Below are 26,400 nucleotides of genomic sequence, written 5' to 3' on the forward strand. Positions count from 1 at the left end.
GTGTAGCTAAAGCAGTGTTTTCAAGGTTAGGAGAGAAGAAATTAATGATAAAGTTGTTAAGGAGAATTGAAAGGACTTAATGGACAACTGAATGAGGGAACAGTGAGAGGAGAATGAGGTGACTTTTAGGTATCATTCTGCAGGGAAAAGGTAGATAGCAATTTCATACCAGTATAAGGAACGTAGGCTACATAATTCATTGTCTGATCAGGACATTTTTCTGAGAGTCAAAGAGACGCTTTTAATAATTATACTAGAACAATAAGTGTAAATCCAGGACATTCCAAAGAAACCTGGATGTATACTTACCCAAAATAGAGGAAGTACAGGAAGATGAACAGATCTTGATGTAGAGAGACTTAGTTCTATAAGTAACTTGTTCAAGGTGTTAGAAATTTTGGTTGAAAGTCACAAAAACCCACGTAAATAGTTTAGAAAATCGGAAGATTTATTCTAAATTTGCAGAAATATCTTTCAGAATCCTAAAGTATGGATAGAGCTAGGCCTTTTAAAAAAATGCCTCTCTTCTCTCATCTCTGCTCCTCTATAGAACCTGGTTCTCAAAGGGGGACTTCAAATCAGCAGCAGCAGCATCACCTGAGGATGGGTTAGAAATGTACATTCTTGGGACCCACCCTAAGTGACTACAGTGTTTTTATGACTTGCTAGACCTTCTGTATTTACTTGTATAACAAACCTGCACATGTACCCCTGAACTTTAAGTAAACTTGGGAGGGACTCGGCAATCTGTTTTAACAAGCTTTCCAAGGTCATTGCAATGAAGGCTAAAGATTGGGAACTATTTCTCTAAAAGCCTCTCTGCAGTTATCTTCTCATGTTAATGACCTGTTCTGTCTCCATATGAAAGCAAATGGCCTCAGTCCTAACTATTCCTATGTTGGAGAGAAAGACCAGACTGAGCTAAGTTCTTTAGATCACAGTTTGATGCTCCTTGGTTCAGCTTGTGGCCAGGAAGTTGGACCAAGTAGTCTGAACATGGCTGCTCCCTCTATAACCATGTGACAGAGCCTGGGGGTAAGGAGTTTTCCCAAAATTGTGGGATCCCTTGCCAGAAAATTAGGAAAGACAAGCAATACTGTCCACTAAAAGTGAGAAATCAAAGTGTAGATGTTTAGTGGTCATTGGGGCTGTAGTAAAATAATTTATTAAAGGATAGTGGGAATCTCACCTTAGATATGTGTTCTGAAACTGTGCAGCCAAGTCCACAGCCTGTCAATTCCTCAGGGACTGCTCTGAGATGATCACTGCCCATCACACGTGCCTGGAAGCTCAGATACCTCAGCTGAACAACCTCACAGCACATGTTTTCTCAGACTACTTTAAATATTGGCATTGTTTAATACAACTAAAGAACAAAACAGAAAGAAAGAGGAAACATTTGTAAGAGCTCAGCTCTGAACAATTTATTTCCTGATTACCTGTGTTGTAGCAATGACTATATTTCTTATCCAGCAGGCTTTAGCAAATTTGACTATAATAAAATACACTCCTCCTGTGCTGACTATTCACATTTGATGTTTCATATGGTTTGGCTGCATCCCCGCCCCAATTTCACCTTGAATTGAAGTCCCATGTGTCAAGGATGGGGCCAGGTGGAGATAATTGAATCATGAGGATGGTTTCCTCCATACTGTTCTTGTGGTAGTAAGTCTCATAAGATCTGATGGTTTTATAAATGGAAGTTCCCTGCACAAATTCTCTTGCCTGCCACCATATAAGACATGCCTTTGCTTCTCCCTTGCCTTCAGCCATGATTGTGAGGCCTCCCCAGCCATGTGGAACTGTGAGTCCATTAAACCTTTCTTTTATAAATTACCCATTCTTGGATATGTCTTTATTTAGCAACAGGAGAACAGACTAGTACAGTGTTCATATTGTACAGTGGCTGTCTCCTATTAGAACAAACTTTAAGAGTATAATAGGACTCTGCTACATTTAATAAGCAAACTATGTTTCCATTTAGATTGAAAGCCTTGAAGATGAAGGGAATGTAGTGATTCAAATGTACAAGCTTATTGAACAATATCAGGTGCCCACATCTCCTGAAGACTTTGCTGTTTTTGCAACTATGAAGCCATCCATTGTTGCTGTTCGGAATGCCATTGATAAAGCAGTGGGTGATAGAGAATCAAGCATTAAGCAATTTTGTGTACATTTGAGTAGTGATCTTGAAGAATTAAACAATGAAGTGAATGAAGTAAAACTGCAAGCACAGGTAAGCTAAATCAGGATTTTGTAAAAAATAACTCATGAAAAGTTTAATTATTACATTTGTTTACTAAAGTATAGTCAACAAATAAAAATTACATATATTTACAGTGTATAATTGCTGCTTTGATACATGTATAAGTTGTGATATTGTTAATCAAGCTAATTAATGTGTCTATCACCTCACATACATCATTTTTTGTGGTGAGAATAATTAAGACCAGTCTTCAAACCATTTAGAGAACACATTTAACTGATGTAGCTTTAGTTTTTTGTAGTTTTGTTCTAACCAATTAACAATGTCTTTGAGCTGCTACTTAAAAATTAATTTTTCAAAATCTCTCTTTAAGTAGGTAGGAAATATATTTCAGACTATCACAAAGCATGTGTATAATATTGAATTTAGTCAATTAAATTCTAGTCCTACTTGTATTTATTATTTTGCAGAGTGTTTTAAAGACTTGCTAGCATATATTAGAGCTATTGTCAGAATTTTAAAGTTTGCTTAATACTTAAGTGATGAAATAATTTATACAACAAACCCCTATGACACAAATTTACTTGTATAACAAACCTGCACATGTACCCCTGAACTTAAAGTAAAAGCTAAATACAAAATAAAAATAAACATTGCAAGCATATTAGAAAATTCACCTTTAGAAAGAGGCAGAGTAAAAAACTGATAACTGATAGTGACGAATATTTGGTTAACTTGTACCACTTTTACTATAGAAAAGATATAGGGTACGTTGACTCAAAAGAATACAGTACAGACATTAAAGATTACGGTATACCTTTACATGTATTAATGTGGAAATGTAAAAGAGTTCACATTGTGTGCTTCCTATTTGTCAGGCAGTGTTCTAAGGACTTCACATTGTTTTTACTTTTGTACTGAAGTACTTTTGTATTTTATTAGAGACAAAAGTGTACATAACTTATTACTGTACAATTCAATGAATTATCTGAAAGTAAACATATCTATGTATCCACTACTTATGTCAATAACTAAAGCATTATGATACCCTAGTCCTCCCTCCTAATTATTAATCCTTTTGTTATGGGATCTTTGGGGTATCATTTTTCTGGCCAGAAACCTCTGTCGCTGGTGGCGCCTTTGCTCAAGTTCTTGTCCTGCATCTAGAAAGAATGAAGTATGCAGACAAGTGGAGGGCGAGCAAGATGAAGAGGAGATTTATTCACTGTTAGAACAGCTCAGAGGAGATTGGCAGTGGGTAGCTCCTCTCTGTGGGCAAGTTATCCCATTGGGTGTTCAGTTCTCAGCAGAGAAGAGGCTCTGGATTGAGTGTCTCCTCTCTGCAGGTAGGTTGTCCCATCGTCTCTGCAGCTCTCAGCAGAGAGGAGGCATGGATAGAGTAGCTCCTCTCTGCAGCTGATTGTCCCAATGTATGCCCAACTCCTAGCAGAGAGGAGGCCCTGGAGTGGGTTGCTCCTCTCTGAAGCCAGTAGCCCCAACATTTCTACAGGTCTCTGAAGCTCTCAGCAGAGAGGGTAACTCCCCTCTGCAGCTGGTTGTCCCATTGTCTGCTCAGCTCTGGCTGAGCCCAGGGCTTTTATGGACCTCAGGGGGGAGGAAGTATGCACTGATTGGCCCATGAGGGATCATGGGCAGGCCGGAAAAGGCATCACAAGTTCCCACACTGGGTCTGTGGGACTGGCAGCCTGGCCCCTAGCTTTCAGCCTAGGGAGGGCCTGAAGGTGGGGCCTCACTGGAGACCCACCCCCTTCCACTCAGGAATCTGTCTACCTTCTGTTGCGGTTCATAGCATCCAGGCTGGACCCCGATTTTGCTCCAGAATTGGAGAAGATCAGTGAAGTGCCTGTCCCCACTGCCTGGCCTCTCTCCTTCCAAGATCAGAGTGGGGAGAGACCAGGCAGCAGGAGCAGTCACGGCCAAGCCTGCGAGGGCAGGGGGGCCTTCCCATACCCTCAGAAGCACAGGGCTGACTGAGTCTGCAGCGGCAGTTTGGGTGGCTACAGCTCCCACCCCGAATTGGAAGGGTTGAGGCTCCCACTTGTCCCTAGCTCCCACTGGCTCCATGTGGCATGTAGCCCTGTCCATGCCTCTCAGCTGCAGCAGGTGTGATAGCAGTGACAGGCCATCCGGAGTGGAAATACTATAAATTTCCTATTTTTGAACTTCTATTATTTAAAACCATATAGTGTGCCCTTTATTTTTTTAAGTTCCTAAGATTCATCCATGTTTCTATTTGTGGATGTAGTTTATTCATGTTTGTTGCTATATAGTATTTTATTGTATTTTACCATTATTCACTTCATGGGTGATGGAAATTGGGATTATTACCATTTTGGGCAATGATGAGTAATAGTCCTAGAAACTTCTTATGTATGTTTTCATGTTTTAACTTACTTAATTATCAAAATACTTTGGGGTTTTATTATTCACATTTTACAGAAAAGGAAACTAAGGTACAGGGTTAAGTAACTTGCCAAGGGTTACACAGACACTAAATGGAGTAATCTGGATTCAAGCTTAAGTAGTCTACTTTCAATGGTTAATAGTCTGCTATTGACTGCATACCATATACTGTATTCTATACACCGCATACTGTTAATATGAATATCTATGTATAGATAGTTAGAGAAAGCACAAGTGCTAGAAATGCTTATGTGTAATCATGCTTTTTTTTTTATTTTTATAAAAACTTTTTTGGGTTCAGGGATACATGTGCAGGTTTATTATATAGGTAAACTCATGTCTCAGAGGTTTGCTGTGTAGGTTATTGTGTCACCCAGGTACCAGGCCTAGTACCCAATAGATGTTTTCTTCTGATCCTCTCCCTCTTCCCACTCTCCACCCTCAGGTAGGTCCCAGTGTCTGCTGTTTCTGTTTGTGTCCGTGTGTTCTCATCATTTAGCTTTCACTTATAAGTGAGAACATGAGATACTTGGTTTTCTGTTTCTGCATTAGTTTGCTATGGATAATGGCCTCCAGCTCCATCTGTATTCCTGCAAAGGACATCATCTTATTCTTTTTTTATGGTTTCATAGTGTTCCATGGTGTATATGTACCACATTTTCTTTATCCAGTCTGATATTCATGATCATTTAGGTTGATTCCATGTCTTTGCTGTTGTTGATAGTGCTGCAATTAATATGTGCATGCAAATCATGCATTTTAAATAGCATGATGCACATACACAAAAATGAAAGCATGGGCTTATTCTAACTAGTGCTTCTTCTATAGAAGGTTTGAAATTAATTCTCTTGGGCAAAGAACTGTAAATTCATTATTTCCATAAATGATACCATCTTGCTATCAAGACCCCCATTCCTGCTGTTGTGGGGAATTAGGGAGAAAACCTAAATGTGGCAACTGATGATAACTCAATTTATTTCAGTTTGAAACATCTGTTCCATTCTACCCAGGTCTCTTTTGGATAGATTTTAATTCAACTGAAAATTTAATTTTCTATGGGGCATTTTTTCACATATGCCACCATCCCCTCCTACATATTGCCCCATAAGGGAAGCTTGCATTTTTTCATGGTGCATCGATGGGAGGGACAGGTCATCTGTTCTTCATGTTGTCTTCTGGACCATAGCAGCTTCCAGTGCAGGTCGGCTGGGCTGCACCTGCTTGTCCCAGGTTCTATTAATAACTAAGGGTCTTTCCTGGTTGTTCAGGCACCATGTAGCCCATATGCTGCAATCCATCATTTCTTCCATAGCCTACAGTCGCAAGTAATCTGTGGCTTTCTCCTCCTGGCCTCAGACATCTTCTGGTCCACTAGTTCTCTCAGCAGTCCCCACTATCAGAATCAAGACACATGAAAACTTCAGGATTCCCTGCATATCATACCAAGTCACAAGACACCAGAATGCCAATATAAGCTCCTTCATCCTGGACACATCCCTTGGCTTTTTCTAATCTAGAGCATGTTGCCAGTTTGAATGCACAGCCATGTGGACTAAGACATGGAATAACTAGCCTCCGTGAGCTGTGGCTGTAGTGGTTCTCAGATTCCTTCCATTTTCTCAGATTATCCCAAACCTAATTACATGCTTCTGCTTTGTTCCTGAACTATTCCATTCCCATTCACTGGGGTTTAAATCCTAACAGGTCAACTGTAAAACATATGTCTTGCTGTTTATATTTTTCATTTTCTCTCTTTTATCACCTTAGAATACAAAGGCCTTTCAATTCCTTTATTGTACAATGGAAATTTACCTTGTATCATATCCCCTTCCTTCTCTTCCCTGCTGCATTCACCTCTCCTTATCTGAGGTCACGTTGGTTGAAGAAGTGTAGGAAATGAAAACAGATGAGGGAGAATATGTTAGATAATGTTTTAAAACAATTTTATCTCCATGGCACTTTTATACAAATCTGTACTTTTTATAATGTATATGCATTGCTTTAAAATTCAGGAAAGCAACAATTTTAAACATCATTTCTAAAAATCAAAAAGTGAATTAAGTGACTCATTTAAAAATGTTTATTAATTCATTTAATTTAATTGGTCTTTATCACAAAGCAGGAATGGCTAACCAAAAACTGTCTTAAATTTACAGGATCCACAGATTTTAGATATCTCTGCTGACCAAGACAAAATAAGGCTCATATTGAATAATCTGCAGTCTGTTCTGGCTGACCTTCAAAAACGTGCATTTCAATATAAATCCTATCAGAAGAATTTTAAGGTAATGACAGTTTTACACCATCTGTCTTAGAAATATGTGCATAGAAATGGCATATATACACAAGGACTTCAATAATGTAACTGTAAACATTCAATATTTGGACAACTATGTACTAGTCAGTGTGCTACAAATACTCTCAGATATAAAATATATGTTACCTGCCTTTGAAGTGTTTAAAGACTAGTACACATGAGATACCAAATATTTTTTTTATTAAAAGTAATTGTGAATTACACAAAACTTTCAGACAAGGAACTGTACTTTATATGTTAAAATGTAGGTGGATTTTTTAATGTGATCAATTAAAACCACACTATCCTTTCTTAAGTAATATTCAGGCTACTTTTACATTCAAATGTATTTTATGATTCCATTAATATCACCTTATTAACCCTGGTTTTATGTGCCAATTTGAGAAAAATGACATCCCCAGCTAAGCCAGGGACAAATGGGTGTAAAAGGGTATATTTGAGGACCAGAAGCAGTGGCTTATGCCTGTAATCTCAGCACTTTGAGAGATCGAGTCAGTTGGATCACTTAAGCTCAGGAGCTGGAGACCAGCCTGGCCAACATAGTGAAACCCCATCTCTACTAAAAATATAAAAATTAGCCAGGCATGGTGGCATGAACCTATAGTCCCAGCTACTTGGGGGTCTAAAGTGGGAAGATCACTTGATCCCAGGAGGTGGAGGCTGCTGTGAGCCAAGATCGCACCACTGCACTCCAGCCTGGATGACAGAGTGAGACCCTGCCTCAGGGGAAAAAAAAAAAGGTTTATTTGAAAGATTAAAAGAGGTATTTCAAAAAAACATGAAGAGAAAGGGGCAACAGATGCAGGTGTTTTGAATAGCTTTTAGAGAGACCAACAAGAAAAGAGAATAGAAAGAAAATATTCTGTGGCAAAACTAGGGGCTCCCTAGCAAAAGGAAGATGCCATTGGTCTCCCCAAAAGTCTTGGAGGAACATGCTTGAACCCCACAGGGAAATGCACCTGTCTCTCCAGAGCCCCAGATGGATGACGAGAAAGTGATCTGACATGCTCTCTACTCAGGGTCCAGGGATTGGTAGAGAAATCTGAAAATAACGAACTTGATATCTGGCAATAAGGCTGGTGATACTTGAGGCAGAACAGCATCAAAGTTGTTGTTCCCAGACAAGACAGGAAGACATGCAGTAAGGAGCAAGATATGGAGGAAATACTACTTGATAAAAAGCTACAACTCATCTAGATGCGGTGGCTCACACCTGTAATCTCAGCACTTTGGGAGGCCGAGGGGGGCGAATCATGAGGTCAGGAGTTCGAGACCAGCCTGGCCAATATAGTGAAACCCCATCTCTACTAAAAATACAAAAAATTAGCTGGGCATGATGGCAGGTGCCTGTAATTCCAGCTACTCAAAGGGGGCTGAGGCAGGAGAATCGCTTGTACCTGGGAGGCAGAGGTTGCAGTGAGCTGAGATAGCATCACTGCACTCTAGCCCAAGTGACAGCGTGAGACTCCATCTCAAAAAAAAAATGCTACAACACACATGTGAGCACTCCTTGAGTCAGAAACAATAACATTGGTCCTGTTACCAAGATGGCAGAGCATGAAGCCCCCGCCCTTCCTTTTTCCCTTGGACATACTGACTCAACAACACCTGAACCAATTTCTTTTGTGAGAAATATAAAGACAAGTTGAAAGTCTCTTGCACCATGGGTAAGTATAAAAGCAGTTTATTGAAGCCAGTAGAATAATTTCTAACACCCTTTCACTATAATTCCGGCCCCCAACACAGTGTTACACAATTAGGAGGAAGTCCTCAGCTTCTCCCTGGGGAGGGAGAGAAAGACAAACTGGATGGACTATATGGCATGCTGACATTTTAGGGGTCTGCCTGAGAGATTGGTTTCTCTCTTGCCTGAATTTGATTATGGACAGGAAAGGACCCCAGGTTGGAAGCCACTGAGAACAAAAGCAATAGTATGGACCAGTTTGTACTCACTAGCCATTAACACCCCTCCCCCAACCCCTGACTAAGTACAGAGTAAGCAAGCAAGAACTCCCAAATCTCAGCTTCTACCTGGACAAGGAAAGATTTGAAGTGGCTGTCCAATGTTGTACATTATCAGGGGACTGCTCAAGGGACAAACTTCTGTATCACCTGTCCTGGAGTAGTGACAGGATCCAGCATTTTCTAGATGTCTTATAGGTAGAAAACCCTAAAATTCTAGGGGGGAAAAATTAAAACTAATAAATAAACTCAGTAAAGTTGCAGCATACAAAATCAACTTACATAAATTAGTTGCATTTCTATGTACTAACAACAAACAATCCAATAGATAAAGGAAATAATTTACAATAGCATCAAAAAATAGCATGCCATTTATAACAGCATCAAAAATAATAATAATAAAGTAGAAATAAATTTAACCTAGGAGGTGAAAGACTCACACACTGAAAACTAAAAACCTATGATGAAAGAATACACAAATAAATGGACAGATATCCCATGTTCATTGATTAGAAGACTTAATATTGTTAAAATACCTATACTACCCAAAGTGACCTATGCATTCAATGCAATCCCTAATTCCCAATGACATTTTTTACAGAAATATTGAAAGAAATCCTAAAATTTATAGGGAACATAGAAGACCTCAAGTACCCAAAACAATCTTGAGAAACAAGAAAAAAGCTGGAGGGCTCACATTTCTTGATCTAAAAACATATTACAAAGCTATAGTAATTAAAATAGTATGGTACTAGCATACATTCAGACATATAGACCAATGAAACAGAATGGAAAGCCCAAAAGTAAATCAACAAATATGGTCAACTCATCTTTGGCAAAGGTGCCAAAAATACACAACAGGGAAAGGATAGTCTTTTCAACAAATAGTGTTAAGGAACTGGATATTCACATGCAAAAGAATGAAGCTGAACCCTTATACAAAAATCAACTCAAAATGAATGTATTAGAGACTTAAACAAAAGACCTAAAGCTATAAAATTCCTAGAAGTAATTGTAGGGGAAATTTTATGAATTTTATGACATTGGCCTTGGCTATGATTTCTTGGATGTGACACCAAAAACCAATGCAACAAAAACAGAAATAGACAAGTGGAACTACATCAAACTAAAGAGCTTCTGCAAAGCAAAGGGAACAATCAACAGAGTAAACAGGCAAATACAGAATGTGAGAAAATATTTGCAAATTATATGCTTGATAAGAGGTTATCATCTAAATTCCTGGAACTCCTATAACTTAATAGCCAAAAAAAGCAAATAACCCAAATTTTTTAACGGACAAAGGACTTGAATGAATATTTCTCTAGAGAAGACATACAAATAGCCAACAGGCATGTGAAAAGACACTCAACATCAATAATGATCAGGGAAATTAAAATCAAACCACAAGAAGATATCACCTCACATCTGTTAGAATGACCATTTTAAAAATAAAATGAATGACAAATGTTGGCAAGGATGTGAAGAAATTGAGTCCTTTACACTGTAGATGAGAATGTAAAATGGTACAAACGCTGTGGAAAAGAGCATGGTGGTTTCTCAAAAATTAAAAATAGAACTACCATATGACCCAATGATCCCATTTATGGGCATATATCCCAAATAATTGAATCAGGCTCTTGAAGATATATTTGCACTCCCATGTTCATTGAAGCATTGTTCTCAATAGCCAAGATATGGAAACAACCTAAATGTCCATCAGCAGATGAATGGATAAAGATAATGTGGTATCTACATAAAATAGCATTTTATTCAATCTCACAAAAGGAGAAAATCCTGTTATGCCACAGCATGCATGAACCTGGAGGACATTATGCTTAGTGAAATAAGCCAGCTACAAAGGCTGCCTGATCTCATTTATATGAGATATCTAAAGCAGTCAAACTCATATAAGCAGAAGTGGAATGGTGGTTTCTAGAAGCTGGAAGGAAGCAGAAATGAGGAGCTGTTCTATGTGTATAAAGTTTCAGTTATACAAAGTGAAAAAGTACTAGAAAAAGTTACATTAAATAACTTTAACATTGTTATCATTACTGTACTTTACACTTAAAAATTTGTTAAAAGAATAGATCTCATGTAATGTGTTTTTTACCACAAGAAGAAAAAATTAGTTAAAAAATAAATTTTTAAAAAACACAGAACCTGAAATAGAAGTGTGTCTTTCTCCTTCATGACTGATTCCTTCCTGATTGCCTCTGATCTAGCCTTCCTTCTGTGGCTCTCAATTATTTGGAGAATAGGAGTGAAAGCCTAACTGATCTAGGTTGCAAGAAATCATTTGCAAGTCTTAATGGAAAATAAGACTAAATTCCTAATGTCAAAGCCCAAAAATTTCTGTGCAACCAACTCCCTGAAGGCTTCCCCACCATTGAGCCAAGGCAGTCTTAAAACACTTCTCATGAAAACACCTTCTTCAGATTTTCTTGCACCCTTCCTCTCCATAAGGTTCATATACAATCCATGGTTAGAAAAGAGTAAGAAACCACACTGTCCTTTCCATCTTAAACTTCACCGTCTTCCCCATTGGCTACCGCACAGTCATTTCCTCTTATGCCATTTAAATACAGAAGCCTAACAGAAATCAGTGCCTCTAAAGACTCATCTGCTTTCCCTAGAAGATCTAGCACATATATGCATATATAATCCAACTCAAAGAAGACTGCCTATGTTACTCTTATAATATTTATGTCTTTGGAGTATATTTAAGTCCTAAGGAAATACCAGGAGTTACATTTTGTTACTCTAATGGAAATTGTAATATATGTGGGGTTTTGTGGAGTTGTTTTTTTCTTCATTTGTTTCTAGTGCTCCTTTTCTTAACCCATTTAAGCCTCACATTCTGCCAAGTAATCACTGTACCAAGAATTACTAATAGGAGATTAGCATATGATCATTACATCTGAAAACTAAATTGCACATTTTGTTTACTACATTTTTATAGGTAGAAGTGTCCAAGTTTGAAGCTTTGGAAGAAGTTAGTGCTGAACTGAAGCTCAAACAATTGCTCTGGGATTCTTTCTCTGAATGGGATAAACTCCAACAAGAATGGTTAAAGGTAGAGGAAAAAAAGCCTTCGGTTCTTAAATTATTTTTATATGAATTAATCTTAAATTCTTATAATTTGAATTATAACTTTTAACAATCTCATGCTTTTCTTAATGTCAGTAAATATGCAATGGTATCATTTTCTGATAATATTTATAAACTTTCCAGTGAAAATCATAAAGGTCCTCATGTCGCTGAATGCTACAGAGCAGAAAGTCTTCTTGTAAGCCAGGCTTCTCAGGTCCTTCATGTTAGTGAAAGGACCTACATAGTGGAAGTATCAACGGAACATACTGTGTGACATTTAATCACTTTGTGGCTTCTAAACAGTGTTGTCATCATACGCTCCAGTGTTCTTGAGGATTGTAGCATTTTATTTGTGATCTACACACTTTAGGTTTCTATTTTTGTTGTCCTTTAAAAAAGGAAGCCATTTTGTTCACTGCAATAGAATAGAGTGGTAAAATCTAGGATCTTCCTTTGAGAGCTCAGTAGTAAACTTTTTAAATTAGCCAAATATCAACAGCCATCATAGAGTTTTGTTTCTAGGATCTACCCTATATTCAATCTTAACAAGGGTCAACTCTCTATGAGGCAAAATAGATGGCCACCTATACTTTCAAGTGTGGTATGGACATGTTAGAAATACTATCAACTTTACAAATACTGTTTTACACTTATTCATCCTACCTATGCTGATGCCTGTAATTAGAAGCCACATGGATGGGTTAAAAAACAGTAACATGGTAAAATATGTTTCAGATAATGTTCTAGTTGCTGGGAGTACCAGTGGAGAATAAGAAGAACAAAGTTCAAACATAGAACTTACCTTTTGGTGGAGAAAATAGAAAACAAACAGACAAAAACAAATGCATGCTGTAACATCAGTTTCAAGTGCTCTCCTTTAAGTCATTTATCACTTATCTCAGCAGTAAAAAAATATTCTTAAGAAGCAGCAGCTTAGAGAATTTTCTGATTACCACTATGGATTAGAGCAGTGACTTCCAATGTAGGATGCATTCACCCTAGGAAATACACAAGAAAATCCATTAGGGAGCAGAAAGAAAATGAATTTACAAAAAAAGAAAAATGAAGGTTTACAAATTTTCTACTGCCATCAGTGTACATGTATGGCTAACATGTCAATATATGTGTATACTTATATGTTTACATAATGAGAAAAATAATTATAGATCTATAAGTATATTGGGGTACATCTTTAAAATATTTATGTTAAACAGGTGCATAATCAAATAATAGAAGACTACTAGGTGAGAAATTTCTGGTTAGCAAGAGCAAAAAATTAGCTACTTGTCTCCTTCGAGGACTTTATGAATATTAATCCTCAGAAATAAATTGCAGAGACTGCAATACTATATTTGATGATGTGGGAGACAAGAACGTGAAAGAGATAAACAGGTGATGCTGGATATATATTTTTAGCAATTTAATAGGTAAAGCCATTTCCAAAAATATAGTGTAGATTTGGATTAACTAACTTTTTAAAATTTTTTTAGTATTTCAAATTTGACTTTAGTTTTGTGTTTTAACTTGTTTTGCTTTGTTTTTTAAATTTCCATAGTCCAAATTTGATTGCCTGGATCCAGAAGTTCTCAACGGTCAAGTTTCTAAATATGCTAAATTTGTGTCTCAACTGGAAAAAGGCTTGCCACCCAACAGTGTAGTGCCCCAGCTCAAACACAAGGTGGAAACCATGAAAGAAAAGGTAAGTTTGGTAGAAATTATTTCAAAAACTCTAAGCCAGTTGGTTATTAATTGATGCTAATGAGACCACAATCAGGAATTCTTCCCTGATTAAGTTAGTCAGCTCTGCAGACAGAAAAAAACAATAGTCAAATTCATTTTTTTGCAGTGTCTTTTTTTGCATCCCTGTCTTCAGTTGGCCAAATCTTGCAGTTGAATACTGTGGTTAGAAGGGGCATTCAGAGTGTTTCCCAAGTGGTAGGGGAAATAGTGCAGGAATAGGTTGTAGTTGTACTAAGATACTGATCCACTCAAACCCTTAGGGAGCCAGCTGAGGCTGGGATAAACTTGTCCAATCCACGTTGTCCATTTGCATAACTGCACCACGTAACTATGCCATTTTCTAGATGTGCTATGATGTGAAGAAAGTTGGGAAACCAGGCTCCAGGTGTACAGGGCTGGCTCTTTGAAACCAACTCAGCTAAGCCAGTGCTTGAAATGGTTAAGAAAAGGGATATGATTTTAGTTTTTTAAACAATTTTAAGGTATTTTGTTGTTGTTTTGTTTGTTTCTTTGTTTTTTGAGACGGAGTTTCACTCTTGTTGCCCAGGCTGGAGTGCAGTGGCATGATCTCGTCTCACTGCAACTTCTACCTCCTAGGTCCGAAAGATTCTCCTCCTTCAGCCTCCCCAGTAGCTGGGATTACAGGCACCCACCACCACGCCTGACTAATTTTTTGTATTTTTCTTGGTTGAAACAGGGTTTCACTATGTTGGGCAGGCTGGTCTCAAAATCCTGACCTCAGGTGATCCACCCGCCTCGGCCTCCCAAATTGCTGGGATTACAGGCATGAGCTGCCATACCCGGGCAATTTCAGTTTTTTAGTTTTTTTTTTTTTTTTTTTAAAGATGAAATCAAGAACTAAAAAGATGTGGAAAGAAAAGTAAGTAAAACTTCAGACACAATGGTAAGAAAAATTTCCACCTTGAAAAGAGCATTATTTGCACAATATTTTTTCCCTTTAGTTTACAGTATCTATCAAAACACTTCCCAAGTTGTTTAAGTTAGCTTCTTTCTTCTTTATTGCCTTTAGTGTGATTGTATGTTGCAATAATAAACAAATTTGTTTGATGTAGTTTGCATTCCAACTTGGGTTCCCTTGAAATCCTGGTTTATACATTTTTTTTTAACTTGCATACAGTAGAGGTCAGTTTTTGTGGCATATAGTTCTGTGAGTTTTTACAAATGAGCAATGTATCTAATACAACAATCCCAATCAGAATAATTTCATTACCCAAATAATTTGCTTGCATTGTCCCTTTGTAGTTAGCCTTTCTCTTTATCACAATTCCAGACAACCACTGATCTGTCTTGTGTCTTCTATAGTTCTGCCTTTTACAGAATGCTATCTAAATGAAATAATACAATATGCGGCCTTTTGGGTCTAGCTTCATTCACTCAGCAAAATGCATTTACGATCCCTCTATGTAGTTGTACCCAAAATATATAACATACTCTTACAAATAAAAAGACAAATAACTCTTTAAAATGGGCAAAGGATTTGAATACACCCTTCCCCAAAGAAGACACATGAAAAGATACTGAACACCATTAGTTATTAGGAAAATGCAAATCAAAATCACAGTGAGATAGTACTTCACGCTCCCTAGGATGGCTATGATCAAAGAGACAGATTATATAGGAATAAGTATTGTAGGGAATATGCAGAAATTAGAACTTTCACATGTTGCTGGTAGGTTTGTAAGGTGGTACAGCCACTTTGGAAAATAGTCTGGCATTTGCTCAAGATGTAAAATATAGATCTACCATATTACCAAGTAATTCTGCTTTTAATTATTCGTCCAAGATTATTGAAAGCATGTGTTCACACAGAAACTTCAATACAAATGTTCATAGCAGCCTTGTTTATAATAGCCAAAAGTGAGAAAAAAAAAATTTCCATCAGTTAATAAAATGGAGAAATAAAATGTGGCTTATCTATATGATGAAATTTTATTCAGTAGCAAAATGAAATTAAGTCATATGTGCAACAGAATAGACAAACGTTAAGAACATGGTGCTAGGCTGGGTGCAGTGACCAATACTTTGGAAGGCAAGGTGGGAGGATTACTTGAGTCCAGGAGTTCAAGACCAGACTGTACATCATAGTGGGACCTGTCTGCAAAAATTAAGACCAAAAATTTAAAATCATAATGCAAAGTAAAAGAAGCCAGTCACGAAAAAAAAAGGCCAGATAGCATATGTAAGTTATATGAAATGTCCAGAATAGAGAAAGTTTTAGTGAGAAAGTACACTTGTGGTTACCAGGCAGTATGGGGAGGAAGAAATAGGAGTGACTGCTTATGGGACCTAATGAGTATGGAGTTTCCTTTTGGGGCGATGACATGTTCTAAAATCAGATAGAGGTGATGGTAGCATAACCCTGTGAATTATAATTTTTTAAGAAAAAAAGATTCTTCCTTGTTTTCATGTGAAGCAGTAGTTCATTTCTTGCTTTTTTAAAATTATACTTTAAGTTCTGGGATACCTGTGCAGAACGTGCAAGTTTGTTACATAGGTATACATGTGCCATGGTGGCTTGCTGCACCCGTCAACCTATCATCTACATTAGGTATTTCTAATGCTGTCCCTCCCCTTGTCCTCCACCCCCCAGCAGGTCCCAGTATGTGATGTTCCCCTTCCTGTGTTCATGTGTTCTCATTGTTCAGCTCCCACTTATGAGTGAGAATATGTGGCATTTGGTTTTCTATTCCTGTGTTAGTTTGCCGAGAATGATGGTCTCCAGCTTCATCCATGTGCCTGAAAAGGACATGAACTCATCCTTTTTTATGGCTGCATAGCATTCCAATGGTGTATATGTGCCACATTTTCTTTATCCAGTCTATCATTGATGGGCATTTTGTTTGGTTCCAAGTCTTTGCTATTGTGAACAGTACTGCAATAAACATATTTGTACATGTGTCTTTATAGTAGAATGATTTATAATCCTTTGGGTATATACCCAGTAATAGGATTGGTGGGTCAAATGGTATTTCTAGTTCTAGATCCTTAAGGAATTGCCACACTGTCTTCCACAATGGTTGAACTAACTTACGCTTCCACCAACAGTGTAAAAGTGTTCCTATTTCTCCACATCCTCTCCGGCATCTGTGACAGAATGAGACAGGATCTCACTGTGTTGCTCATGCTGATCTTGAACTCCTGGGCTCAAGTGATCCTTCTGCTTCAGCCTCTCAAAGTGCTGGAATCACAGGCCTGAGCTATCATGCCCAGCCAGTTCATTTATTTTTATTTTCTAGCATTCCATTATATAGATATATCATAGTTTATTTATTCATTCACTTGATAAAAGATATCTGTGTTCTGTCTCACTTTGTAGTGATTATTAATAAAAACTGCTATAAACTTTCATGTACAGCTTTTTGTTTTGTGTGAACATGAGTTTTCTATTAACTTGGATAAATAACTAGAATTAGGATTATTAGGTTGCTTTTTCCATACTGTATTATTTGAAAGGAAGTTACTATACATAGCCATACTTAAGGGGTGGAAATTTATGTTCCACCTCCTAAAAGCATTGACACCCCAGTAGCAATGAGCATACTCTCTATCTAGATTTTCATTTTTAATACTATTAAATTGTGTCAGGAAATACATAAGATGAGCCTGGAGCATCTTGAAGTGACAGGAAGTAAGAAAGAGTTCAAAAAACAAAATCATGGGAGAGTATCAAAAGGGCAAAGAAATCTCAATGGCCAAAGCCTTAATAATTTCAGGCAAAAAAAAAAAATCTAGTATTGTATTATAGCCCAAGTTAGAAGATAAATATCCATGAATTCATACTGATACAAATAAATGATTCAATGAATGAATGAATAATTTTATGATGTTACTGCCACCTCAAGATAGTGGTGCTTCATTTAATTTGATGCTCTGTTGTTGGAAGTGTGCACATTTAGTATTGTTACTTCTTTTTGAGGAATTAACCCTTTCATCATTTATGAATTGCCTCTCTTTATCTCTGATAAGATTCCTTGCTAACATTTACATTATCTGAAATTAATATAGCTAGTTCAGCTTTCTTTCAGTGTTCATACGATATGGCTTTCTCCATTTTTACTTTTATCTGTGTTTTTATATTCAAAATAGATTTTTTTTAGATAGCATATAATTGACTTCTTTTTTTTAATCCAGTATTCTTCGTCTCTTAACAGCTGTGTGTAGACCATTCACATTTAAAGTCATTATATATATAGTTATATTGAATCTACCACCTTGCCAGCTGTTTTAGTCTATTGGTTCTTTGTTTCTTTTTCTCTCTTTTTGTGCCTTCTTTCAATTTAATTGCATATTTTATTATTTCATTTTATCTCCTCAATGAAATTATTCATACCACTTTTTATACAATTTTTACAAAATTGTTTAAAATTGTTATTCTAGGCTTAAAATATAAATTTATAATTAAATCAACCTTCAAATAATATTTTACTATTTTACATGTAGTATAAAGACCTTATAATAGTATACACCCAATTAATTCCTCCATACATTCTTTGTGCTGATGGTATGTCTATATTTATATATATTATAAATATAACTTATTTTTACTATTTTTGCTCCAGACAGTTATCTTTTAGAGCAATAAAAATAAAAAAGAAAATAAATTTTACTTTACATGTATTCCATTTCCAATGTTCTTTATTGCTTTGTGTGGATCTAAGTTTCTGACTCATAACATGTTCATTCTGCCTAAAGAATATCCTTTAATATTTCTAATAGAGTAAGTATGGTAATAATTAATTCCCTCAGTTTTTATTTTGCAGAAGTCTTTATCCTTTCATTTTGAATGATATTTTCACTGGGTATATAATTCTGAGTCAACAGTTTTTGTTTCTGTTTTTCCTTCAGTAATTTGGAGGTACTCTTTTCTTGTTTGCATGATTTTGGACAAGCAGTCTGCTGTAGTTTTAAATTCTTGTTGTTCTATAGATGATGTGTCCTTTTTTGTCTGGCCACCTTCAATATTTTCTCTTCATCTTGATTCTCATCAGTTAGGAATAGAGTATGCCTAGGTGTGCATACGTTGTTGTTTACTGTTCAAATTTATTTTGCTTGATGTTCTCTTGAGTTTCTTGGATCTGTGATTTGGTACTTGTTTTTAATTTTGAAAAATTTTGCAGCTGTTATTTTTCAAGCATTTCTTCTGCTCTGTTTTCTCTCTCTCTTTTCCTTCTGTGATTTCTATGATATGTACGTTAGGCGATTTGACATTGTCCCACAGGTCTTGGATGCTCTGTTCTGTTTTTATTTTCTTTTCTCCCTCTTTTTTCTCTGCATGTCAGTTTCTGGAATTTATACTCACTAATCTTCCAAGTTCATTAATTCCTTGGCTGTGTTAAACCCACTAAAGGCATTCTTTATCTTTTATACTGTCTTTTTTATTTCTAGCATTTTAGTTCAATTTGTAATTGTACTTTCCATCTCTCTGTTGACATTTCCCAACTGATTTTGCTTGTTATCTACCTTTTCCATTAGCACCTTTAACATATTAATCATAGTTATTTCCATTAGCACCTTTAACATATTAATCATAGTTATTTCAAATTATCTACTTCCAACATATGTGTCATTTCTGGGTCTGATTATTGTTTTGTCTCTTAGATATGTGGTTTTTCTTGCCTTTTCCCATGCATCTTAATTTTTTGTTCAAAGCCAGATATCTTATATAGTACGGTAAATACCAAAGCAAATAATATTTATGCTTGGAAATGAGCATGCCTCTTCTTCTACTTGCATTTTTGTGTGATATGTTGTGTTAAATGTAGTTTGAAATTGGGCTAGGTTTAAGGGTTGATGTTGCTATGGTTACCCTGAGTGCACCACAGGCTTCAAATTTTTCTGGTGATACCTTGAATTTAGGGTAGGGCTGGTTTACCAAAGATTATTTTCTCAATTCCTATTTTCCCCTGACCTTGGGTCTTCCCTTTGTGTTGTGCCCCACTGAGAAGCTGTCACTTGCAGCTTTCTACTCTGTATCCCACTGCTATTCTTATTCAATAGTTGTTAACCTGGTGGGAGAAGTGAGAAGGAACATTCCCCTCATGCTCTGATTAAACCTCTATCTTAGTGAGGCGCTATAGCTCTTGTTCTCAGAATTCCCATCGCAGATGTTCCTCCCACTTCTCCAGCTGTAGTGAGCCTGGCATTTATTTCTGTCCCTCCCCCAAGGGTAAATTGTTTTTTTCCATGTTCTACTTCTCCAGTTATAGAAAGATATTGCCAATGAGTTATCACCAGTGCCTTAAGGTAGCAGTTTGTTGTTCCTTTCTCTGTACGTCAAGGGCTTTGTTCCACAGAGGGAGTAGGGGAGATGAATTTGTTAGAGTTACTATATAATGGCCACTGTTTCCCTCCCTCAGCCAGCATCATAAAGGAAACTTTCTTAAGAATCCTTTTAATCTTCACTGTCAGCACCACTGTATTTGCAGGCTCAGAGACTTTCCATTCTCATGCTACCCCGCACTTAATCTTTAGCACTCTATTTTTTAAATTTAGCTGAATCTTCTTATCTTCTTAATAGTTCATATGTCATCCCAAGGAATCTGCCCCAGGTAGGAAAATTCTCAGTTACTGTTTCTCCTTGTGGAGAAATCTGTCAGCGTCAATCTCCCTCCAAACTTTGAGTTGGTTCTGCCCTGCAAACTTGGTTTTCAATAGGCTCAATTAGAGTCATTAATTTGCAGTTGTCCAGATTTTGCTTTGTGGAAAGACGGGTAAGTGGTGCTCTTTCCAGCTCTCTACGTGCACAATTTAAAACCAGAAGCTTTGGGTTATATTTTTAAGATAAAAAGCATCATGTCTTCATGTCTCTGAGAGTGTTTGCTTTTCAGCTTCCAGTTATCATTGACTTGAGGAACCCGGCTTTGAAGCCAAGACATTGGGCAGCTATTGAACAAACAGTTGATGCCACTCTAGTGGATACTGAAATTCCATTAACCTTGGAGAGGCTCTCTGAGTTGCATGTTTTTGACTTCGGTCAAGAAATCCAGGACATATCTGGACAGGCTTCTGGAGAAGCTGCCTTAGAAACAATTCTTAAAAAGGTAAATCTGGAATGTATATTTATCTATATAATTAGGGAATGTGAAAGTTTTCAGGTTCACTTTTGGTAATCTGGATGGATTTTTCAATGTTGCAGCTTTCACTCTCTCATTATCAGCCATCCCTCTATTGTTTCCTTACAACAGATATTACTGTTATCACCTCTAAAGATCTCCTGCTTATCCTACAGCACATAGGAACTTGATGGCCACAAGGTTTGAAATGTGGATGCTTATATAAAATATTATATACCAAGAAAGATCTTTTAAACCCAAATACATTATCTTCCAAACTACCAGAGAAATCTGTTAAATGCTTTAAAAGACATCAAGATTTTCTTAGTTATGATACTATCTCCTTAACCTAAAGATATATACACACCTACTAATCCTCTGCATAAAAAGATTTTTTTCTCTCAAAGCATGTGTGTTAATATCAGTCAAATAAAATTAAGCAAGTCTGTGTCATTTATCCAAGAAGAAGATTTTATGAATTTTAAAGGGCAATAAGGAGGAAAATGAGATTATTATGGAGTTTTTACTTATTTCATCTCACATGCATTTATTGATTATCTAAACACAGTGAATTTAGATATCCTAAGACTTGAATTATTTCTAAGGTGGAGGACTCTTGGAAAGCAACTGAATTTGTCATTCTGCCTCACCGTGATGCCAAAGATGTGTTTATACTGGGCGGCACAGATGACATACAGGTGGGTAACCAGATTATTGAAAACTTAAGGTAAAGTTTCCAGCCACAGCTAGTTCTAATCTTCTGTGAGAGATTATGATGAGGGAATAAAATATGAGAGTCACTTAAGAAGAAAAAAATCTAATTGAAAAAGCAAGATGAATGCAAATAATTGACATGAATGCTTATACGTGAAATATTTAACAAAGCATTAAAAATGGAATATATATATATAAGAGTTGCAACCTGTAGTTGGTAACTGTTGAGGAATTTAGGAAAACAGAAAGATCAGTTACAGTCGAAATGATCAGAGCATTCTTCCTAGACCAGTCATAACAAGGTGGATCTTAAATATTAGATGGGATTTGATAGACATAGAAAAAAATAAAGACCACTTCAAACCCTGTAAACAAGACAAAGAAACCTGAATGAGCATTTCATGTGTATAGTGCCCTGAAAGGCTAAATTCACTTGAATGTGTTGAAATTAGGAAACGACAGCCATGCTCTGTCAACCATAAAAGAAAATAAATCTAACCCATGTGTTTGGAATAGTCTTTAAAATCTGAAGGAACATTTGTTTAGCAAAGAGAGCTCAGTCACGTAGCCCAACTTAAAAGGCAAAGCTCTGGCCTGATAGAGAGTACCCAGGCTAGAATTAGAGATAGAATGGCTTTGCCAGTTGTAGGTTGGAGGAGCAAGACCAGACATCACTCTGCACTATGGGTGGGAGAGGAGACTCAAAGAGGTGAGTAAGTTTAGGGCAATTGATGTCAGATGGTGCAGCTTCTACTCTCAAAAGCTTATTATTGAAATGGACCATTAAATCTTTCAGATTAACAGACACAGTTTTAAAAATTCACATGCTCTGTGAGAGATGCTGTTGTATAAAGGGGAGTAGTAGACGATGGAGGTGGAGGAGAAACTGTTATAACCATTCAGAGCTTGATATGAATGAGTTCATTTCTGCCTTAAGATAATTGAGAGAAAGTGATAATTCACTGGACAGACAACAGGCAATTTTGCCAGTATATGATATTTTGAGAAATGAAGGCAAGACCAGGTGATCAAATTATGTTAAGAAGGTACTAGTTACCTAATAGTGGGGAGAGACAGGAGAAGAGTGTTGAACCATACAAAAACTTGTGCCATGAATAATTACAGGAGCAACAGAAATTTGGCAATCAGAAGTCCTGGGTGACCTTTGAAATAACATCACAGTGCCACAAAGATGTGAATAATGAGGGGAAATTGATGAATAGGAAACAGTAGGAGGGGCTAAGCTATTAATTCAAAGAGTTTGCCTTTAAGTGGACTCTTCGGATTATGTATCTGAAATATTGCTGAGAGTACAAATACCTGGTGCTGCATATATTTTCTTCCCCTTCCTTTAAAGGTCCTTCTTGATGATAGCACCATCAATGTTGCAACCCTTGCCTCATCACGTTACGTTGGTCCACTGAAAACTCGAGTGGATGAATGGCAAAAACAACTTGCTTTATTTAATCAAACACTGGTGAGTAAGAATAATTTCAATTCATACACTCAGAGAATTAGAGAGTCACAAGGACCTTAGAAATAATTTTTTTTATTTAAATGTTATATGGTTTTATAATGTAAGCTTTAACTGTGGACATGTTATCGTGTTTAGAATGTAAGAGAAATGCACAGGTATTGAGCTCTTTTTTACATATGTATACAGCTTAATGCTATTACCATCACCCTTGCACAGGTATACTTCAGTGATATTGCAGATTTGGTTCCAGACCACCACAGTAATCCAAATGTTGCAATAAAGAAAGCCACATGAATTTTTTGTTTCCAAGAACATAAGAAGTTATGTTGAATTGGGAACACATGGACATAAAGACAGGAACAATAGACACTGGAGACTACTAAAGAGCAGAGAGAAAGAAGGGTGCAAAGGCAGAAAAACTATCCATTGGATACTATGCTCGCCATCTGAGTGAAAGGTCATCCCTACCTCAAACCTCAGCATAACACAGAATACTCATTTAACAAACCTGCACATGTAACCCTGAATCTAAAATATAAGTTGAAATTATTTTTTATACTGTACTGTGGTCCATTAAGTGTGCAATGCTATATTGCTAAAAATGCTAATGATTATCTGAGCCTTCGGCGACTCATCTTTTGGCTGGTAGAAGATCTTGCCTCAATGTTTATGGGTGGTTGCTGAAGGTGGCAGGGAGCTGTGGCAATTTCCTAAAATAAGACAACAATGAAGTTTGCCACATTTATTGACTGTTCCTTTTATTTAAAAAATTCTTTGTAGCGTGCAATATTTTATAGCATTTTACCCATGACAGACTTCTTTCAAAATTGGACTCAATGTTCTCAAGCCCTGCTGCTGTTTTACCAACTATGTTTATGTAATATCCTAAATCCTTTGTTGTCATTTCAACAATGTTTATAGCATTTTCACCAGGAGTAGATTCCATTGATAAAACCACTTTCTTTGCTCATCCATAAGAAGCAACTCCTCATCTGTTCAAGTTTTATCATAATATTGCAGCAATTCAGTCACATCTTCAGGCTCCACTTCTAATTCTAGTTCTTCTATTTCCACCACGTCTGCTGTTATTTCCTCCACTGATGTCTCAAATCCCTCAAAGTCATCTATACGGTAGAATCAGCTTCTTCCAAACTCCTATTAATGTTAATATTTTGACCTCCTCCCATGAATGACAAATATTTTCAATGGCATCTAGAATGAATAGTCCTTTCCAGAGGGTTTTTAAATCCACTTTTCCTAGATCCATCAGACGAATTACTATCTATGGAAATTATAACCTTACAAAATGTATTTCTTAAATAATAAGACTTTGAAATTGAAAGTACTTCTTAATCCATGGGCTGCAGAATGGATGTTGTGTTAGCAGGCATGAAAACAACGTTAATCTCCTTGTGCATCTCCATAAGAGCTCTTGGGTAACCAGGTCCATTGTCAATGAACAGTAATATTTTGAAAGAAGTCTTTTCTTCTCAGCAGTAGGCCTAACAATAGGCTTAAATCTTTAATAAATGATGCTTTAAACAGATATGCTGTCACATGGGCTTTCTTATTTCATTTTTAGAGCATAGACAGAGTAGATTTAGCATAATTCTTAAAGGCCCTGAGATTTTTTGAACGGTAAATGAGCACTGGTTTTAACTCAAAGTCATCACTTGCATTTTTCCCTAACATGAGTCAGCCTGTCCTCTGAATCTTTGAAGCCAGGCATTGGCTTATCTTCATTAGCTATGAAAGTCTAGATGCCATATTCTTCTAATAGAAGGTTATTTTGTCTGCATTGAAAATCTGATGTTGAGAGTAACCACCTTCATCAATGATCTTAGCTAAATCTTCTGGATAACTTGCTGCAACTTTATCAGCACTTTCTGCTTCACCTTACACTTTTATGTTGCAGTGATAGCTTCTTTCAGTCTCACGAATCAACCTCTGCCTCCTTCAGACTTTTCTTCCACAGATTTCTCACCTCTCATGGAAAAGAGTTAGGGTCTTGCCTTGGACTAGGCTTCGGCCTAAGGGAATGTTGTGGTTGGTTTTATCTTCTATTCAGACCACTCAAAGTTTCTCCAAATCGGAAATAGGTTTTTGGCTTTTTATCATTTGTGTGTTCACTGAAGTTGCATTCACAGCTGTCTTAACTGTTTGGTCCACGAGGCTAAGCTTTTGACATATCTTGGATTTTTGACATGCCCTCTTAACTAAGTTTAATTGTTTCTAACTTTTGATTTAAATTGAGAGACATGTGACTCTTCCTTTCACTTGAACACTTAAGGCCTTGTAGTGTTATGAATTGGTGTAATTTCATTATTGTTGTGTCTCAGGGAATGGGAGGAGGACACTGAAGAGAAGAAATGAGATGGGGGAACAGGGGAACAGCCAGTCAGTGGAGCAATCAGAACATATATAATACTTATCAATTAAGTATGGGCATGGTTCATGGCACCCCAAAACAATTATAATCTTAACATCAAAGATGACTGATCACAGATCACCATAACAGATATAAAAAATAATAATGCTTAATACTAGTATTTTTAAAGTTCTAAATATTGCAAGAATTACCAAAATGTGACCCAGAGACAAAGTGAGAACATGTTGGACAAAAATGGCATGAATTAACTTTCTTGATGTAGCATTGCCGCCAAACTTCAATTTGTCAAAAATGCAATATCTGCAAAGTACAATAAAGTGAAGCACAGTAAAACAAAGCATGCCCATATTCTTATTTTGCTGTGAAACAAATACTACAAACTTAAACAATATATATTTATTATCTCACAGTTTCTGTGGCTCAGGAGTTCTGGGATGGTTTACCTGAGGCCTCTTCCTCAGGGTCTCACAAGGTTGCAATCACAATGTCAGCCAGACTGGGTTCTCATCAGAAGTTTAACTAGGGAATGGTCCACTTCCAACCTCACTCCAGTTGTTGGAAGAAATTATTTTCTTGCAATTCTTGGACTAAGGGCTTCAATTTCTTGCTGGCTCTCAGCTGGAGGCCATCCTCAGCTCCTAGGTATTGCCCACAGGTTTTTGTTTTGTTTTGTTTTGTTTTGTTTTTCATGTGTGGGCTTCCCCAACATGAATTGTTGGCTACATCAATCTAGCAAGGAAGAAAAAGGATCCTAGCAAGATGACTAGTACAGCCTTACATAATATGAACATAATTATGTACATTCTGTTACCTTTGCCACATCCCATATGCCTGGGAGCAAGTCACAGATGGCACCCACACTCAAGGGGAGAGGATTACACAGGCATGTAAACACCACATCTTAGGGGCCAGCTTATGAGTCTTGCTACAACTTTATATTTACTGGAAGAATGCTCTTTGTTACTTGAAGCCTCCTTGGAATCTTTCCTTGTGGTACACATGTCCTTT

At 36.9% G+C, this 26,400-nt stretch overlaps 1 protein-coding gene and 1 long non-coding RNA gene across 3 annotated transcripts in view; one reads left to right on the forward strand and one right to left on the reverse strand.

Annotated features, from left to right (window-relative positions):
• Positions 1–26,400, forward strand: part of DNAH6 (dynein axonemal heavy chain 6) — a 297,682-nt gene that overhangs the window by 61,873 nt on the left and 209,409 nt on the right. For both annotated transcript variants that reach the window (XM_032243483.1, XM_032243484.1), the window contains 7 exons: positions 1,985–2,236; positions 6,787–6,915; positions 11,869–11,982; positions 13,555–13,698; positions 20,588–20,800; positions 21,418–21,510; positions 22,884–23,003. In XM_032243483.1, coding sequence (XP_032099374.1) covers positions 1,985–2,236; positions 6,787–6,915; positions 11,869–11,982; positions 13,555–13,698; positions 20,588–20,800; positions 21,418–21,510; positions 22,884–23,003 — 1,065 coding nt within the window. The remainder of the gene's footprint in view (positions 1–1,984; positions 2,237–6,786; positions 6,916–11,868; positions 11,983–13,554; positions 13,699–20,587; positions 20,801–21,417; positions 21,511–22,883; positions 23,004–26,400) is intronic.
• The window catches only part of LOC116526854, a 28,272-nt gene continuing 26,214 nt past the window's right edge, over positions 24,343–26,400 (reverse strand). Inside the window, exons 3-4 of the long non-coding RNA XR_004258299.1 lie at positions 24,887–24,892; positions 24,343–24,489 (exon numbers count right to left, since the gene is read on the reverse strand). This is a non-coding gene — a long non-coding RNA (uncharacterized LOC116526854). The remainder of the gene's footprint in view (positions 24,490–24,886; positions 24,893–26,400) is intronic.

This window comes from Sapajus apella, unplaced genomic scaffold (assembly GCF_009761245.1).
Source record: "Sapajus apella isolate SASKATOON/1434 unplaced genomic scaffold, GSC_monkey_1.0 scaffold52, whole genome shotgun sequence".
Classification (NCBI taxonomy): domain Eukaryota; kingdom Metazoa; phylum Chordata; class Mammalia; order Primates; family Cebidae; genus Sapajus; species Sapajus apella.